Source organism: Abramis brama (assembly GCF_963993115.1).
Source record: "Abramis brama genome assembly, chromosome: 4".
NCBI lineage: Eukaryota > Metazoa > Chordata > Actinopteri > Cypriniformes > Leuciscidae > Abramis > Abramis brama.
Genome location: NC_139966.1, coordinates 13,629,293 through 13,648,412, shown reverse-complemented (window position 1 = coordinate 13,648,412; position 19,120 = coordinate 13,629,293). Strand labels below are relative to the sequence as shown.

The 19,120-nt window shown below is 39.3% G+C and overlaps 1 protein-coding gene across 3 annotated transcripts in view; it reads right to left on the bottom strand.

Annotated features, from left to right (window-relative positions):
* LOC311081676 (uncharacterized protein) overlaps window positions 1-12,815 on the bottom strand; it is a 28,116-nt gene extending 15,301 nt beyond the window's left edge. For 2 of the 3 annotated variants that reach the window (XM_084112289.1, XM_084112291.1), the window contains exons 1-2: window positions 12,738-12,806; window positions 8,948-9,264 (exon numbers count right to left, since the gene is read on the bottom strand). In XM_084112289.1, the coding sequence (XP_083968415.1) occupies window positions 8,948-9,206 (259 nt within the window). In that variant the 5' untranslated portion in view covers window positions 9,207-9,264; window positions 12,738-12,806. Of the gene's footprint in view, window positions 1-8,947; window positions 9,265-12,737 lie in introns of all 3 variants that reach the window. The other variant, XM_084112290.1, reaches the window with a different exon arrangement.
* Between the last annotated feature and the right edge of the window lie 6,305 nt (window positions 12,816-19,120).

The following is a 19,120-nucleotide window of genomic DNA, read 5'->3' as shown; positions in this document are numbered from 1 at the left end:
TAGCTGGGCGATATACCGATATTATCATATCGAGATATATTTTGAAACAGATGTGATATTGTACCTATACCGTTATATCTGTATTATAGTTGTGCAAAGATTGTTGTCTTTCACAATGCCACCTGCTTTCCTCTACTTGCAATGCCACACTACTAAAACAGAAGTTATTCTCTACTTTAGTTCATACACTGGTATTTTACTTGCTGATATCAGTGCACATTTGCCACAGAACTCACATGACCGTAGTTTAGAGGGGCAAGTCCTACCAGCATACATACTTGCCAACCTTGAGGGGGGGGTGTCGTCATGGCCCGCCAAAAAGGGGTGTGGCTAGCCTATAAAACCCCCTCGCACAGGTTGCACAAGTGATTTCAGTCGACTAGAAGCGAAACCAAGTGCAGCACAAGCACGGCAGGCTACGCAACACTCGTTCCCTCTCTAGAGAGAACCGAGGTTACGTTAGTAACCGAGTGTCGTTCTCTTACGAGAGTACTCTCGTGTTGCGTAAGTTTAGCTTACGCTACGGGAAAACTCCTTTTCTCGAGAATGCTGATATAACATACTGCATATTTTCTCTTTTTATTCGCCATGGTCTCTTCTTTCTTCCTTTTCCCCTTCCTCTTCTGCTTCTTTTTCCGTTCTGATTGCCGCGCTTGACTTCGAGGTGTAACCTTTATTATTGTTCGGTCTGAAACGGTGCCCAGTGACGGATAGTGTAGCAATATTGTTGTCCGGGTGGAAATCGGGAGAAATTCGGGAGAAAGGTCGGTCCGGGAGATTTTCGGGAGGGGCTTTGAAATTCGGGAGTCTCCCGGAAAAATCGGGAGGGTTGGCATGTATGCCAACGTACTGAGATGTCAAATTGCGTACTTGCTACGCAAAATGCGTACATATTGGCAGGTTTGTGTCACGTGGGGCGCTGTGCTGGCTACATGCAGAAATGAAAGCAGACAGCTCCAGCCCAATATTACCAGAGCCTGTCTACGGAGAGCTTTGGCACTTCCTATTAGCCCCATTGTATCAATATTAACCAACTGCAGAACCGCAGAACCATACGTCATAGCAGTGTGAGGACGACAGCGCCAGCCTAACAGTCTGATGCCGGAAGTGGGCGGGTTAAAAACATCTAAGGGGTGGAGATGGGTAGGTTTAGGGGTCAGGGGGTGGAGATGGGTAGGTTTAGGTATGGTATATGCAAGGTGGCTATGTATAGTATGCGGTTCCGGCATCAGACTGTTAGGCTGGCGCTGTCATCCTCACACTGCTATGACGTATGGTTCTGCGGTTCTGCAGTCATTGTATCGATTTTGGTTGCAGTTCCATTAGAATTCCACTGGAGGTAATCGCGGGCGAGTGCAGACTGAATGGGAGTCAATGGGGCTAGACGGCTAAATTTGTCTCCCTCACCCGATTGCCATTGAGAAATCTCAGATTTTATTGTAGGTTTTGCAAGTTCAACATGGGTTATAGGTCGAAAAATTTAATGAACGAGTACTTATGTCCTTTTGATTTCTTACAGGTTGAGTTGTTGTTGCCCATAACACGCTAGCATTCTGCTAATGAACACTGATTGGTCAGTGAAGGACTGATTACAACCAGAGATACTGCTTGATGGCATCGTGGCATCCGAAGCGGGACCAGAAACAAACAAAACAAAAACTCTTCTAGCGCGTGTTTACCTGTGTCAGCTGTTTTGTCGATGCCTCGAGAGAAAAGAAAGTGCAGAGCGCGAAAACACCAAAGTGACTGAAGGATTGCCGTAAAGCAGCATCTCTGGTCGTACGATGTGTATGACGTTATTGACATTTTAAAAGACTTTTTAAAGCAAATAAGTGACTCTAAAAAATCTAACACCCAGCAATGTGTAATTTCTTTGCATCTCCTTTCGAATACAATATTCAAATTACTAGACAAAAAATGATATCCTGAGAAAAGTGGATTTTGAGGGGTATAGCCTCCATTCATTCTGCACTCGCCTGCGAGCGCCCCCGCATGGACAGAGACGTGTTACTGCAGCCAGTCCAGAAACCGGAAGTAACCAGAGAGTGCCAATTCTCTTCCTATTAGGCGGCGTTCACATATCGCGCCTAAAAACGCGTAGAAAACGCTAGGCGCGCCGCATTCTCATTTTTCCAAAGCGCTATGTCGGTTGCGCTCCGGAGGCGTCTGTCGTTGTTAAGCGTGGTTCTTGTCACGTGACCTACGGTGCGCTTGCGGCATTCTGAAAAGTTGAGATGTTGAGATGTCTCGATGCGGCGCGGACGCGCTTGGAAAAAACGAGCACGTCGCTTCCATTATGAGCGCGCATACCGCGCGTCTACATTTGAAATAACGAACTTGAGCGTGCAAAAGACGCGATATGTGAACAGGCCCTTAGACATTCTCTGATATTACCCGTTGAAGGCAGCTGAAAACAGACATACATGCGTAAAATGTTTAACCCGTTTCATCCACAAGGAGGGAAAATTATTTTCCAGGACAACGCAAACGTTTCCAGGACATTTTACTTTTTTTCCCATTTTCCATGTGTTTTCCAGGACTGGAAAATTAGTCTTTCATTTTCCAGGTTTTCCAGGACGCGTGGGAACCCTGTTAATATATGTAAATTTAATCTAAATTAAGCTTTGGTACCGAAATTGGTACCGAGAACCGTGGATTTTCACTGGTATTGGTACCGAATACTGAAATTTTGGTACAGTGACAACACTAGTAGCTCTGTTAGCTCGGTAATTTAGACAATAGGCTGTTGACAGAGTTGTTGGTAATGGTTGTTATGTTATTTTCTTTTCAATGACATTCCTTGTTACATGTTCAATTGCTGGATTTATGGAAAAACATCAACCAATATTGCATATCCATAATTATTATAATGGATATAATTAAAGAATACTTACACTATAGGCTAACGTAAATTAGAAGTGTAACGCAAAAAAAATGGATTTTTACACCTATTTTGAATTTTACTCGAATACAAATACAAATACAAATACTTTTCCCCCCTCAACAAATACAAATACAGATACAAATACCGGCTGCTTTGCACACCCCTAATATATATATATTATATACATACATACACACAACAGAATAATGGCAGTAAACAATGAAAGAGAATGAGAATGAGAATGAGAGAGTGACAGGAATAGAGAGAGATCACAGAATGATCACAGTATGGCAAAATCACAAAGTAACCTTTGAGAGACATCAAATCACCCTAAGCAGGGCAAACAATCTTAACGCATTAAAAGCTCAATAAAGCTGGTACTTGCATATGGTTCTTTTGTGTTGCTGAAGAAAGAAGGCACGTGTGTCGGTCTTTCTGAGCTGGGCGTGCTCTCTCGTTTCTTCTGGGGCGAGCAGAGTACGCGGGGAGTTTAAAGGTCCATTGAAAGTGAAGTAAATAATTCAGGCTAAGTTCATTTCACTCGTAGGTGGAAATGAACAAAGGAGAAAATGAAAAACAAAGACAAAAGACAAACTAAAGCTAAAAAGAAAACCGAAGTGAAGAAAACCAAAGAGGAAAGCTGAGGATGAATAACTGAAGTGAAGAACTGAAGTGAAGTGAAACTAAATGTTCCGTCCTTTTAAGGAAATCCTCGTTCACGCCTCCTCCGTGAATGACAAATCACCTTCAGAGATTTTCGAGCGGGAAGTCCTTGAAGCTTTGTCCTGTCAGGACGGTTCATCTGCATAGTTTATGACGATGTCAGAATTCGTCATTTCTACTCCAGAAAGATGGTACACACAGAATAATACATTTTACTGTAATCTCCTATATATGAGTAGCTCAGTCAGACCGAGACGGTTAACGAGACACCAAGAACGGCAGGTAAAGAAGGTGGAAATACAAAGTTATATTCGTATGCATGAATATGAGCACTTATAGTTCACTCCTACAACTAGGAAATCATAAACTACGCTAATATGAACTGGGAAACACACAGGAGTAGACCTACATCATTTTGACAAGCTTATAATCTAAGTTTAATGTTAAAGGTCCGTGTATGTGTGTGCGTGAATCAAATCAAATCAAATCAAGTATATTTGTATAGCGCTTTTCACAATACAGATTGTATCAAAGCAGCTTCACAGTATTAAAATAAAATAATACAACAAAGTTTGTTTCTAGTGGAATTTATTGATTGATAGAATAAAATTAAATATCCCCAAAATATCCCCAACTGAGCAAGCCAAAGGCAACAGTGGCAAGGAACCGAAAAAACTCCATCAAGCGGCCTAATGGTGTCCTAAAACTCCATCAGGTGACCTAATGGAGAAAAAAAAAACCTTGAGAGAACCCAGGCTCAGTCGGGGGCCAGTTCTCCTCTGGCATTTATGAACTAGAGGCCGGATTGTAGTTTGAAACTGTGAGATTAACAATATTATATGAATGCCTGGCTGAAAAGATGCGTCTTTAATCTAGTTTTAAACTGGGAGAGTGAGTCCGAGCAACGAACAGTATCAGGAAGGCTATTCCAGAGTTTTGGAGCCAAATGTGAAAATGCTCTCCCTCCTTTGGTTGATCTGGATATCCTAGGTATGACCAAAAGCCTTGAATTTATTGATCTTAAAGAGCGCGATGGATTATAGGGTGATAGAAGATCCGCTAAATAGACTGGAGCTAAGCCGTTTAGGGCTTTATAAGTCAGTAGCAATACCTTGTAATTAATACGGAACTTTATAGGTAGCCAATGTAGTGATGATAAAATTGGTGTTATATGATCATATTTTCTTGATCTAGTAAGAACTCTAGCAGCTGCATTTTGGACTAACTGTAGCTTGTTTATTGAGGATGCAGGACAACCGGCCAACAAAGCATTACAGTAATCTAGTCTTGAGGTCATGAATGCATGAACTAACTTTTCTGCATCAGAAACTGATAGCATATTACGTAGCTTAGCAATGTTTCTAAGGTGGAAAAAGGCTGTTTTTGTAACATACGAAATATGATTTTCAAAAGACAGGTTGCAGTCTAATATAACACCCAGGTCTTTTACTGTAGAGGATAAAGTAACAGGACATCCTACGATGTCAAAGTTGTATTGTGAGAGGTTCTGTGGGCGTTTTTTTGAACCGATAAGTATTACCTCTGTCTTGTCTGGATTTAATAATAGAAAATTACGCGTCATCCAATCTTTTATATCTTTAACACACTCTGTCAATTTGGATAATTTAGCGTTTTCATCCGGCCGTGATGAAATATATATTTGAGTGTCATCAGCATAACAATGGAAACTAATTCCATGTTTCCTTATAATATTTCCAAGTGGCAGCATATATATTGAGAATAACAGAGGGCTTAACACAGATCCCTGCGGCACTCCATAGTTTACTGGAGTTATGATCGATTTTTCTCCATTTAAATAGACAAAATGGTAGCGGTCAGATAAATATGATCTAAACCAGCTTAATGCTTGTCCTTGAACACCAGTATAATTTTGTAGTCGATCTAAGAGTATTGTGTGATCTATAGTATCGAACGCAGCACTTAGATCCAGTAAAACTAGTATTGAGATACAGCCTTGGTCAGAAGCTAAGAGTAAATCATTTGTGATTTTAACGAGCGCAGTTTCAGTGCTGTGATGCGGCCTGAAACCAGACTGAAACTTTTCATAGATGTCATTTTCTTGCAAGAAAGAGCCCAGTTGAGTGGACACAACTTTTTCTAGTATTTTAGACATAAAAGGTAGATTTGAAATGGGTCTATAATTTGCTAGATTATGCGGGTCTAATTGTGGTTTCTTAATGAGAGGTTTTATCACTGCCAGTTTAAATGTTCTTGGAACATGACCTAAAGATAAAGACGAGTTAATAATATTGAGGAGAGGCTCTTCCACTACAGGTAACACTTCCTTCAGTAGTTTAGTTGGTATAGGATCTAATAAACATGCTGTTGTTTTAGATGAAGTGATAAGTTTATTTAGCTCCTCCTGTCCTATAGTTGTAAAGCACTGTAATTGTTCTTGCGGGGGGAAAATTGAGGCTGAATTATAAGGTGCGATTGAGGATTGAACGTTTACAATTGTGGTTCTGATGTTTTCTATTTTCTCAGTGAAGAAGTTCATGAAATCATTACTACTAAACTGTAACGGGATATTTTGTTCGTGTGACGTCTGTTTATTTGTTAGTCTAGCCACGGTGTTAAATAAATACCTAGGATTGTTTTGGTTGTTTTCTATTAGTTTGCGGAGGTGCTCAGCCCTGGCCGCTTTTAGGGCCTTTTTATAACGTGACATACTGTCTTTCCACGCGATTCTAAAGACCTCTAAATTAGTTTGTTTCCATTTACGCTCTAAATTACGGGTTTCTCTCTTTAGAACATGCGTAGTATTATTGTACCATGGTGCTTTAATTTTCTCTGTGACCTTTTTTAATCTAACGGGTGCAACAACATCCAATGTTCTAGAGAGAATGGTGCTCATAGTGCTAGTTAGTTCTTCTAGTTCATCTGTTTGTTTGGGTTCAGGCAGCAGCTGAGACAGATCAGACAAGCAACTCGAGAAATTATCTATGGTGGATGGAAGGATTGATCTGCCTGGTCGAAAACGTGGCGCCGCATGACATATTACAGCAGTACGTAATATGCAAGTTACCAAGTAATGGTCAGTGACATCATCACTTTGTGGAATGATATCTATATCGGTTGGATCGGTTCCATATGATATAATTAAATCGAGTGTGTGATTAAGACGATGAGTTGGTCCGGTGACGTTTTGTTTGACCCCAAATTAATTTAATAAATCTATAAACGCAGTCCCTAACGCATCATTTGGATTATCTACGTGTATGTTAAAATCTCCAACAATTAATGCTTTATCTACATTGACCAATAGATCTGAGAGAAAATCTGCAAACTCTTTTAGGAAACCAGCGTAAGGCCCAGGCGGTCTATATACGGTAGCCAAGGCTAGAGATAATATGGATTTTTTTCTAACATCTAAGAGCGTAACATTTAGTACAAGTATTTCAAACGAAATAAACTTATAACCCGTTTTCTGAGTAACATTGAGAATATCTCTATAGACCGCTGCAACACCGCCGCCACGACCAATCAGACGGGGTTCGTGCTTATAGGAGTATCCAGATGGAGTAGACTCATTTGTAATGTGCAGAGAGTCATTTGTAATGTGTCATTTGTGAATGTGCAGAGAGTTTGTAATCTCTCTCCCTGGGTCAGAGGAGTGATTCCCCTCTCTCTGTGGTTGGCCAACGTGACTCGTGAGGAATGTCTGTTGTTCTGGGGACACTCCATGGGCTCATAAAAGATGTCAAAAAGGCAATAGCACATGACAGGAAGAGAAAAGAAGTCGTTTCGAGGGGGGAGGGAAGGATAACGCATTTAATTAAAGATTATAAGGGTACATGAATTTTAAAAAATTAAGTGCATAGATAAATCATTTATAATACACACTACAATATTACATATAAAAATACAAATTGTAAAATTTGATTTCATGCCGACTTTAAAAGGATCTTTTGCAAATAACAATCGCGGTCCTGGACAGTGAGTGACCTTACACATTAAGATAAAATCGGATTTTCTCCAGTCATTGTTAAAAAACGAGCTAACAAAACTTGCTAACTAGCGTTAGTGAAGCGGCCAGAGGGATCGTTTACTAACTGAAAAAGGGTCTATTTGTCTGGTCATGCAATCTCAACATGTCTGTCCACCCGCTCAATGACAAATAAAAACACTTTAATTAGGACACTCTACAAAAATATCACTAATTTCTGTAGAACTGGACATTTTAATAGGGATTAAACAGGGCATCGATTAACTCGAATGTGTAGTTTATACCGACTTGTTTGAATGAAAATAGTTGTTCTCTTTAACATCCGCCGACTCTCCCCTCTGGGCTCCCGTAGTTCTTACACACATGTTCAAACTGTATCTGTATGATAAGACTGGGAACAGTGGAAAGCGATCACAGATACAGTCGCAATCTACTATACTAATATAATATGGAAAATATTCTAATATACTGTGGAAAAGCCAGGGTTTATTCACATGCTGAAAGTTTTGGACCCCAGGTATGTTCTACCAAGCTTCAAATATTTTTCAAAAAAAAAAAAAAAAAAGGATGTTCAAACTAAAACCAACACAACAAATAAACAATGCTGTTGAATGTTTTGTTTGCACTTTATCAGAACTACCTCCTATCTACTGAATACCAAGATGTTAAACTTGTGTTTAGAGAAAACGTTTCAAAAAGGGTCACATCATTTTATGTCATGTTACGTTGTGTTACATTTTCACTGTTTACAAAGGCAGGGCCTGCAATCTTGTCTTTTTGGCTTGTTGTTTCTGATCGCACTTTAACCTCAAGGTGGAAATCCAGATCAAATCCATGAAGGGAAAATATCAAAACAAAATAAAGTTAAAACTTGTTTTAAACAATTTCTTTGTCATCTGCAGATTGATTTTAAGTAAGGGCAACATGACATCATGACTTTGCGTAAACATACACGCCACTTTCAAGTCAAGTGGCGTGTTATCTATACGCATTTTGAGCTATCCGCGTGTATGTCCACGCCGAAACGAACCGTCATCTTCCGCGTGTATGTCTACGCCGTTAAATGTCCGAGCGAAACGGAGCAAAATGTATATCTACATCTGGGGATCGATATTTTTTTTCCTAGGATGGTAGGGGAACACTCATAAATGGTATTAACCCCAGTGACGGGTAGGTTTAGGGACGGAGTTGGGGTAGGTCATATTTATATACAGTAATGTAACGTTAAGTCAACGGCGTTGATAAACATGCTGAAAAGCGATTATGCGTGTTGATAGCACGCCAAAAATGGAAATACGAATTGGCGTGTCATACATACGCCATTTCATGAGATCAGTCTGGTAAGGGGGGGAAATCAACTTAAATCTTTGTTAGGCCATATCACCCAGCCCTAGGATCAAATGACTGAGTTCAGCTGTGAGAATGAAACCAACCTGTTAGTTCCTCAGTTTCTTCTTGCTTCACACTGAATGTTTCTTGAATCTTCACCTCTTTGCTCTCCTCTTTAATAAACACCATCTTTGTTTGTTCCTCGGTTTCTTTTTGTTTCAGACTGAATACTTCTTCAATCTTGAAGACTTCACTCTCCTCTTTAATAAACGCCATCTTTGTTTGTTCCTCTGTTTCTTTTTGTTTCAAACTGAATACTTCTTCAATCTTGAAGTCTTCACTCTCCTCTGTAATAAACGCCATCTTTATAGTAATGTTAGGTGGATCTCAGTCTCTTCTCCGGGGTTTTTCTGTGTTTGTCCTGTTTAAGAGGAGAATAATTAACAGAAAGAAAAATAAATCCTAACTAAATCTCTGAGTGCGTTTCAATCAGATCTAGTTCAGTAGTTCAGTTCACTGGTCAAAGAGTCAGTCAGAGAGAGAGTTTGTATTTTACATACTTAAGTTATGATTTATATTTGGTATTAAATTTGTATAACATAAATTAAATCAATTTATACTACAGGGCCGTTGAATGCTTGAATCTGATTGGTTGACGAACGTTCTAAGGTGTTCATTATTTTGCACGGCTAAAGTAGTTCAAGCAGGTCTTGACTGCATTACAGCCCCATATCACTCTGCGTAGTCAACTGTAATAACGGATAATAGGATACAATTCATAACAAGAAAAATAATGCAGCCCCATATGCAAGATAAGCCCCATACGCTTGATCTGCAATTTTCAATGTCTAACTTCACAATCAATGGAAACATGCAGTTTAATTTGAATAAATAAAGTATATAGTCCTATCTATAATCAATGGGAAATTAAACTGAATATAAACTGATAGTCCTGCTGCACGGGTTTTATAGATACTATTTATAGATCATATAAAAAATACATAATTATTGATAGGCCTATACTTGTTAAAAGGGCTTTGTGTTTCGTTTATTAGGCTAGTCTACTGTCACTAATAGAAAAAAAAGAATGAACGAATTAACCCTCTGGGCTTCTTTGTGCAAAAATGCACGAAAACGTTTACGTTTCGAAATTTTTAATTGTTTTGCTTCATCGGAGGGGGATGAAACTTGGTGACTTTTGTTATATTACCTATGTGAACACACACAAAAATCAAGGAGATGATTCGGATATGTTAAAGGGTCGTAAAAAAAAAGTCACACTTAGCTTCCTTCGTGCAAAAATGACCGACCATAGGAAAGGAATGGGAAATACGAAAATATAGGAAAACTCAGAGAAACTTTTGGTGGTACAAACTACAGATCAGCCACTGTGCAGAAAAAACGTGCACAGCAATGAAGGGGTGACACTCTAAAACATCAAGACCCCCCGGTAACCACCAGGCCAATAAGAGTATTTGTTTATAAAACAATCACTTTCCCCTCTGCCTGCTACCACAGTCCACAGTTAATTCTTCAGCAAAAATGTCAAGAAGATATACTGCTCAAAAGACCCTTGAATACTTGCTTCAGGCAAGTGATGACGAAGAATTTAGTGAACCAGATGACACTTCAGACATAGAGGAAGATTTGGAGGCTGACCCAGATTTCCAGATGACCGAGGATCAGCCATCAGAGGAGGATTCAGGGGAGGAAGGCCCTGAGGGAGATCCATCATTCCTATCAAAAAATGGAGAAATACTATGGAGTTCATCTCCTCCACCACAAACTCCAGGAAGAGCACGAGGAGAGGAGATCATGAGGAAAACACCTGGTCCCACAAGGTATGCCATTTCAAGAGCTGAAGACATCAAATCTACTTTTGAGTTGGATGGGGATCAGTGGAGAAACATTGGCTGGCCTGAAATAGAAGCTTACATGGGTCTTCTCATTCTTGCTGGGGTTTTCGAAATCACATGGCGAAGCAACACGAAGCCTGTGGCATGGGGAGATGGGAAGAGCAATTTTTCGAGCAACCATGCATCTGAAAGATTTCATCAGATTGTCAGGTGTTATACGTTTTGATGACAAAACCACAAGAACCCAAAGAAGAGAAGCTGGCAAGCTGGCACCCATATGTGAACTGTGGGAAAAATGGGTGCAAAGGCTTCCCATATTGTATAACCCAGACTTGTATGTAACCGTGGACGAGTGCTTGATTGGCTTCAGAGGCCGGTGCCAATTCAAGCAGTATATGCCGAGCAAACCGGCTAGATATGGACTTAAAATCTGGGCAGCCTGTGATGCTAAAAGCAGCTACTGCCACAATATGCAAGTGTACACAGGCAAACCTGCAGGAGCACAACGTGAGCAAAACCTGGGAAAACGTGTGGTGCATGACATGATACAAGATCTGAAGGGGCACATTGTCACTTGTGACAATTTCTTAACGTCCTATGCTCTTGGCACAGAGATCTTGCAAAAAAAAAAAAAAGGATGCTGGGTACTGTACGCAAAAACAGAGCAGAGCTCCCAAGTGCACTGGTGACTACTGGAAACAGGGCTCCTCTATCATCTCTCTTCGCATTCACTGAGACACACACCCTCGTGTCATACTGAAAACTGAAAAGAAGAAGAACGTCATCCTAATGAGCACCACACACAAGGATGCAGCAGTCAGCGAGCGCGAGGGCAGAAAACCAGAGATGATTTTAGATTACAACGAATGCACAGATTACAAAGGTGGAGTGGACAATCTAGACAAGGTATGTGCTACTTTGTATTTGTTCACTGCTAACAATAATTGTACAATAATAACTTATATTCTAAGCTAAATGATAAATTGAACTTGAAATGTATTGGGAAAAAAGTAAATAAGTAGGCAGCCTACTGGCGTTACATGGCATTGCACTAAAAATTCTCTTTTAACGCCACTGGATAGCGCTCTTTTCACTTCAAATATATATATTTTTTTTAGCTCTACACTGCATTCTAATGTGAAATGTTGCATTAAATAAAAAAAAAAAAAATATATATATATATATTAATTCTAATGAAAAAATAGTGCATACAAATTATATAATTAATGCAAAGTATCATAAAAACCTTTAAAGATTCTAAATAAAAATCAAAAAATATTATTGAACAAAAATATATTTCATTGGTTTTCCTGGAGGGAAAAAGTTCAATTTTGAGGCTTCGGTCGTTTTTGCACGAAAGGAAGCCAAGTGTAACACATTAATGAAGAAGCCCAAAGGGTTAATTAAAACGAATTTGATTAATAAATAAATAATAATATTGACGCACATGCTTCTCTCTCTCTCTCTCTCTCCCTCCCTCCCTCTCTGCATTAATAACTGCATAAAGCCGGGGACACACTCACTGTAAGGCCGGTTATAAATGTAATTTGATACTTATGATGACTGATCATGCACTCAGCGCGTTCAGTCGGTGTTTACAGTCTGTGTTCACAGAATCTGCTGCAGTCGAAGAACAGTCATGTGTCAGCCAGTCGTTAAGTGTCTCCAGCATTAGTGTAAGTTAATCTAAAAACTGCACTAATAACTGCATTCGTCTGCTATCAGTGGCTATTTTTCTAGAAATTTAGTTTTTTAAACTACTTTTAGTTCAATTTAGTTTAAAAGACTAAATTTCTCCATCACTACTTGCCAGAAGCAGAATTTGTGTTTATGATAAACTGACGATACATACAGGGAGCGAATTGAGACACTCCTCTTCTGTTACTTTACTCGCACAAAACACTGCTCATTAATATTAGATTTAAAAAATACGTTACATTCGGATTGGTTCATTTAGTTTTAAATAGCTTGTAAACACGATTAGATTGATTAAAGAGTTTGCATTGATTTAAACACTTTATATGCTTAAAACACAAACCTTTCTTCACAAACCTTTCTCCGAATCACAACAGATGCAGGACTGCGGCGCAGTCTTATGACGTCACACAGCCAAACCAAAATAAAAGTCCCCTTTACTCCGTCTAAAATCACAAACGTACAGTACACAGACATGAACATGATACGAAGCGCAGCAGGTAAGAGTGTTTTGGATCGCATAAAGTAATAAAAGGAACGAATACATGGCGGAAGAAGTGGTGTGGTACTAGTAGACAGCAGAAGGGATTGGGATGATTTTTAATTAATCTTGAGAGATGGATGGCTGTTACTCTTTCACATATCACATGTTGTGTATGCATGCGTGCCTATGAATGGACGCATTAGTATGTGTGCGTGTATGAAAAAAAAGTAAAAATGAAATTTCCTAAATGAAAACTGTGCAACCCAATGTCACAAAAAAGACTTGTATAGATGTATTATACTTCATTTTTCAACTTTAAAGTGTTAGTTTCTTTCTTTCGTTCGTGATTTTTCTGTTTTTTCTAAATAAAAATTTGAAAATGTATTCTCATTTTTTATTATTTTTGTCTATTTAAATTCTATTTACAGACTCACCACACACAATAATGGTCAATAACTGTAATTTGTTGAAAGCTATCTTTTTCTGAAAAAGATGACACCTTGCACATGAAGATAGCACATTGTTTTAGAATTTTACAGTCAAAAAATCAAAATATGTGGAAAAACACCTATTTTAGCTTCAGGTTCTAAAGGGATAATTATACAGCATTTATTAATCTTTGTTATTGTTAATTTCAACATTTACTTTATTAAATTATTGTTAACATTAGTTAATGCACTGTGAACTGAACAAACAATAAACAGCTGTATTTCTATTTACTAACATTAAAAAAGATGAATAAATACTGTAACAAATGTATTGCTCATTGTTAGTTCATGTCAGTTAATACATTAATGAACCTTATTGTAAAGTGTTACCGATTTTTATTTTATTTATTTTTTACCTACATAAAAATAGTATATATGCGATCTTGATAATTATCCAATCAGAATTTTAAAAAAGTTGTTTACAAAAAAATTGTATCGGGATTGTCTGATTCATATGTCAATAAGGCTAAATGCCAACGGCTGTTGTGACGCACTTCCGCTGAAATGTCAGCCACCGCGAATACTTCCGGCTAGCCTAAGCGTCCACTTGCTTTGGTAGCTGCTTTTAGTTGACATGAAGTCATCAAAGTTTAAATACCAGAGAGTGTCTGGTACTACTGCCGAACACTGCTGTGTGCCACAGTGCCAGGCATCCGGAAAGTACAATTCTGTACTTAGTTGTTTTACTTTTCCTGCTGATGAGGAGCTGAGACGTAAGTGGATCGTCAATATACGGAGGGACAAATTCACCGTGACGCCTCACACCCGGGTGTGTAGCCGGCACTTCAGATGGGAAGACATCCATGAACCAGCATCAGAAACAGGTCATCGGCTGTTAAAAAAGGGTGTTGTTCCAGTTTTATTTGAGTGGAACAACTTCTCCCTTCCACCTACAAGACCGGGGGTTTGGGAGAGAAGGGAAAGACCACCGTCGCCAGAGAACAGGTTGGATACACCAGATAACGCTACACTGGACAACGTAACATTCGGCGTCCTCATGCAACTCGACTATGCATCGAAACCTGAGGCTGCAGTCGTTGATTTAGTGTTGGAGGAAAATACTTCTCTCCGGGAGGAAAATCGCCTGTTACGCCAACAGATCGAGGGCCTTACGCTGAGGCAGCGGTTGGGCATTCATCGTTTTGCTGCCTCGGACAAGGATATCAGGTTCTTTACAAGGTACGTTTAGACAGGTAGGCTTAGGCTAACGTGTGTGTGTGTGTGTGAGAGAGTGAGAGCGAGAGAGAGAGAGAGAGAGAGAGAGAGAGAGTGTGTGTGTGAGAGAGAGAGAGAGAGAGAATGGGTTGTGATGTGATGTGACTGAGGGATGCGGGAGGTTGTAAATCAGGACAGCACACATCCCAGAAAAAAAAGGTTTTTGAAATTAGCATGTCCTCTGTAGAGAACACCAGGTTGTTTAAAAAATAAAATTACATGAAATTACATGTATAGACCAAAACAATGTTTTTTTTTATTTTATTTTATTCACCAATCAATTTCTAGGTTTCATGATTTTTTTTTCTTTTACCAAGATTTGTTTAAAGATAATTCTCAACTATGTTATGAAAGACATAGAGTAATGATTGGCAACATTTTTATAATAATATCAAATAATTATTAGGAATATGGAACTTATTTCCATATTCACTTGTTCTGTCTCCCAAAATGTCTGATAAACATGATTTTGTACCAAAACTCTTTAGTGTTTTAAATTTTGCACAGATACATTTAATTAAAGTTATGTGTGTACATTTTGTGTAGTTAATTATGAACAGTTATTAATAGTGTATCTGTATTCCATTTCTTTAGGTTTGCATCATATGATCTACTGATGCGTTTCTGGGGCTTGATTGCAAACTCTCTACCATCCATGGTCAGTGTTCGACAAGCACAAAGAGGAGCTCTCACAGAGTCAAATGCTACAACCCATTCCCTGCAGCCCATTGATGAGTTTTTCCTATTTTTGAATTACCTTGCCCTCAGATCTAAGCAACGGGACCTTGCTGACCGGTATGGTATCCATCAGTCCATGGTCAGCAGAATCATAACAACATGGAGCAACTTTCTGTTTACAGTACTCGGCTCAGTGAGGATCTGGATACCCGAAGAGGAGATACAGAGAAAACTGCCTGCTGACTTTAAGGACTACCCCGACACCACAGTCATCCTTGACTGCACTGAGCTGAGGTGTCAACGCCCATCTTCCCCTCTCCTTCAGAGTGAGGTATTTTCCTCCTACAAGTCCCACTGCACTCTGAAGGGGCTCACTGGGATCGCGCCACATGGGGCAGTGACATTTGTCTCTGCGCTGTATGCTGGGTCTATCAGCGACAAACAGATTACCCGTGAATCTGGTGTCCTCAATCTGCTCAAACCTGGGATGGCTGTCATGGTAGACAGAGGTTTCCTCATTGATGACATTGTGCCATGTAAGGTTTACAGGCCAGCCTTCCTCTCTGGCAGGCCTCAAATGTCTGCATCTGAGGTTAGGGAGACCCAAGCCATAGCACGTCTAAGAGTGCATGTGGAGCGCTCCATTCGTCGGGTCAAAGAGCACAAGTTTTTCGATTCTGTGATTCCCCTACGGGTTTTTAGGAGCATCAATCAGCTGTACACGGTGGCTTGTCTCCTTACGAACTATGAAAATGGGCCACTGGTAAAGGCCTGGGCAAAGAAGCCTGAGATCTGAGGATTTCCAGCATGCAACCACACTGTATATACACTTTCATAAAGGCACTGCATATCAGGCTTTCAGCCAGACGACCTTCAACAAGGCATTGCACATAACATACATAAAAACTATGTATTATATGTGGAGTGCACTGATGAGGGACGTTTGAGTAAAAGCTTGATATGCACGCAGTGCCTTTATGAAAGATTTATGAAAACTTAGTGATATTAAAAATAATTGTTAGTAATCTGCTTTTGTTTGGTCTCTTATTTTTTAATTCCTGTCTCTTACCTTTTAAAACTAAACTTAAGCCGTACAAAACACCAAAATGCTTAGATCCAAGTTATTAATTACATTAAACATTACACCACAATCAAAACCATTTGATTATTGACAATATTATTCAAACAACAAAATAAAAAGAGAAAAGCATGCACTGCTCTTTAATAGCTTTAATAAGAATTAATTATATGTTATGTATACAAATATATTGAAAGAATAAAGAATGTTGTATTATAAGTTAAAGACTGCATAATTATTCATTGAAGAAAAATGACTGTTCTTAGAAGTGTTTTTATTTAATTTTAAGGGATTTTATCTAAATATATATCTGTATTGCATGTTCAAACTTAAAAAAAATGATTCATATTAACACAAATACAGACAAGAACACATGTTGAGAAACGGCCTACGACTAAAACTAAATAAAAATTTGCTGTCGAAATTAACGATGCACCTGTAACTCAGGTACCATCATCTCTGAAGACCCTGCTTTATGGGGACCGATTGCAGAGAGCGTCCAGGAGCCATTCAGAATCGGGCGGCTAAATATCCAGCATCTCGGAGGGGGAACGAAGCTAGTGGCGGAAAAACATGCTCTCTCACCAACGAGGCACTGACCCGACACCTTCACAACGATGAAACTGTGCAACGAGAGTGGATTATATATTCACCGTCCACCGGAGACCTTTTTTGCTTTGCTTGTAAAGTGTTATCAACACACAGCAGCGCATTTGTTGTCGGGTTTAGCGACTGGAAACATCCAGAGAGAATAATGGAACATGAAATGAGTGGTGAACACATAAAATGCATGCTTTCACTTACACGGTCGCAGTAAACATCTGGGAACTGTGAATGCTTCTCTTGGGAGACAAATTGAAGCAGAAGGACAGTACTGGAAGGATGTATTGAAGTCTATAGTTACCGTCATTAAATTTCTGAGTGAAAGGGGGCTTCCTTTCCGCGGAGATGATGAATTGGGATCCCCACACAATGGTAATTACCTGGGAATCATTGAGCTGCTCGCACAATTTGATCCATTTTTAATGGAGCATTTGCAGAAGTATGGTCAGAAGGGTCGTGGTAAGACTTCATATTTGTCATCAACTATCTGTGACGAATTTATTGGCTTAATGGGTGACAAAACAAAGAAAGTCATAGCTACAGAACTACAGAGAGCAAAATATTTCTCTGTTATCGTAGACTCTACACCTGACATGTCTCACGTGGACCAACTAACTTTTGTGTTCCGATTTGTAAGTGAGAATGGAAAAGTAGTTGAGCGATTTATCGCATTTGAACCAATTCACAGCCACACAGGGTCAAGTCTGGCCGACTGTGTGATGAAGATGGTCAGAGATTTGGGGCTGGATCTCTCCAACTGCCGTGGCCAGGCATATGACAACGCATCAAACATGTCAGGGAAATATAATGGTTTGCAAGCTCAACTCAAGAAAAAATACCCACTCATTCATTACATTCCATGTGCGGCACATTCTTTAAATTTGGTTGGTGTGAACTGTATCAGAAATAGCTGTCGGGGAGCAAGCCAGTTTTTTTACTTACTTCAAGCTCTATATGCTTTTTGCTCTGCTTCCACCTATCGATGAAATAAGATATTCACTGCCGACATCACACTGACGCTAAAATCCCTCTCCTGTACACGATGGAGCTGCAGAGGAGATTCCACAAAAGCTCTGCATGAAAATTATACTGAAATAACAGGGGATTTACCGCTGTGCTGTGTAACAAGCTTGGGAAGCTGGAGACTGCACTCATGACCATATTTTGGGACACTGTGCTGAACCGATTTAAGCTTACAAGCAACGGCTTGCAAAAGAGGGATATGGACTTAATGACTGCTGTGCGCCTTTTGGAAGCACTTATGTTGCATCACTAAGAGGGCAATTTGAAATTTTGTTCATGGAATGTGAAGGGTTTGCGAGGCAAGGTTAAACAGAGAAAAGTATTTGCTTTACTAAAAAAGGAGAAAATTGATGTGGCGCTGCTTCAGGAATCGCATCTTAATGATAGTGAGCATCTTAGATTGAAATATGGTTGGGTTAGCCAGGTTTACTTTTCCTCTTTCACCACCAGCAGTAGGGGTGTTGTAATACTTATAAGTAAGAAAATACCATTTCATTTAAAGACGTGTGTCAAGGACATACGTGGAAGATATGTTATTATTAAGGGAATCTTACAGGGAGAAGAAACTACTGTAATGAATCTCTACTGCCCTCCCAATTATTCTCCTGATCTTTTAACAAAAGCATTTTTAGAATTTGTTAGCATCTGTAGCTTTAGATCTGCGATATGTGATGAGATGAGCTTTCTCGATGTGTGGTGAACTTTACACCCATCCGACAAACAATTTACATTTTACTCCCCTCCTCATAAATGCCACACTCGTATAGATTATTGTTTTTAGTCCCTCATACAATACGTCTCATTTTGCGAAATCGGGAACATTGTTGTTAGTGATCATGCTATGGTTTGTCTGAAATTGACTACTGTTGGACATTTTGCAGGAAGCAGGAGATGGAGATTTGATTCAAGCCTTCTAATAGATGAGAAATTTGTATCGTATATGACCAGTGAATTTAAAATCTTTATAGATATAAATTCACAGTCTACTGAAGACCCCTCTCTACTTTGGGAGACTTCAAAAACATATATCAGAGGTTTAGTAATTGGCTACTCTACCTCTAAGAAACGAAGGCAATCAGAGCTCCAGTCAAAGCTTGAGAAAGATTTAAAGGTCCCGTATTATGCCCCTTTTCACAAGATGTAAAATAAGTCTCTGA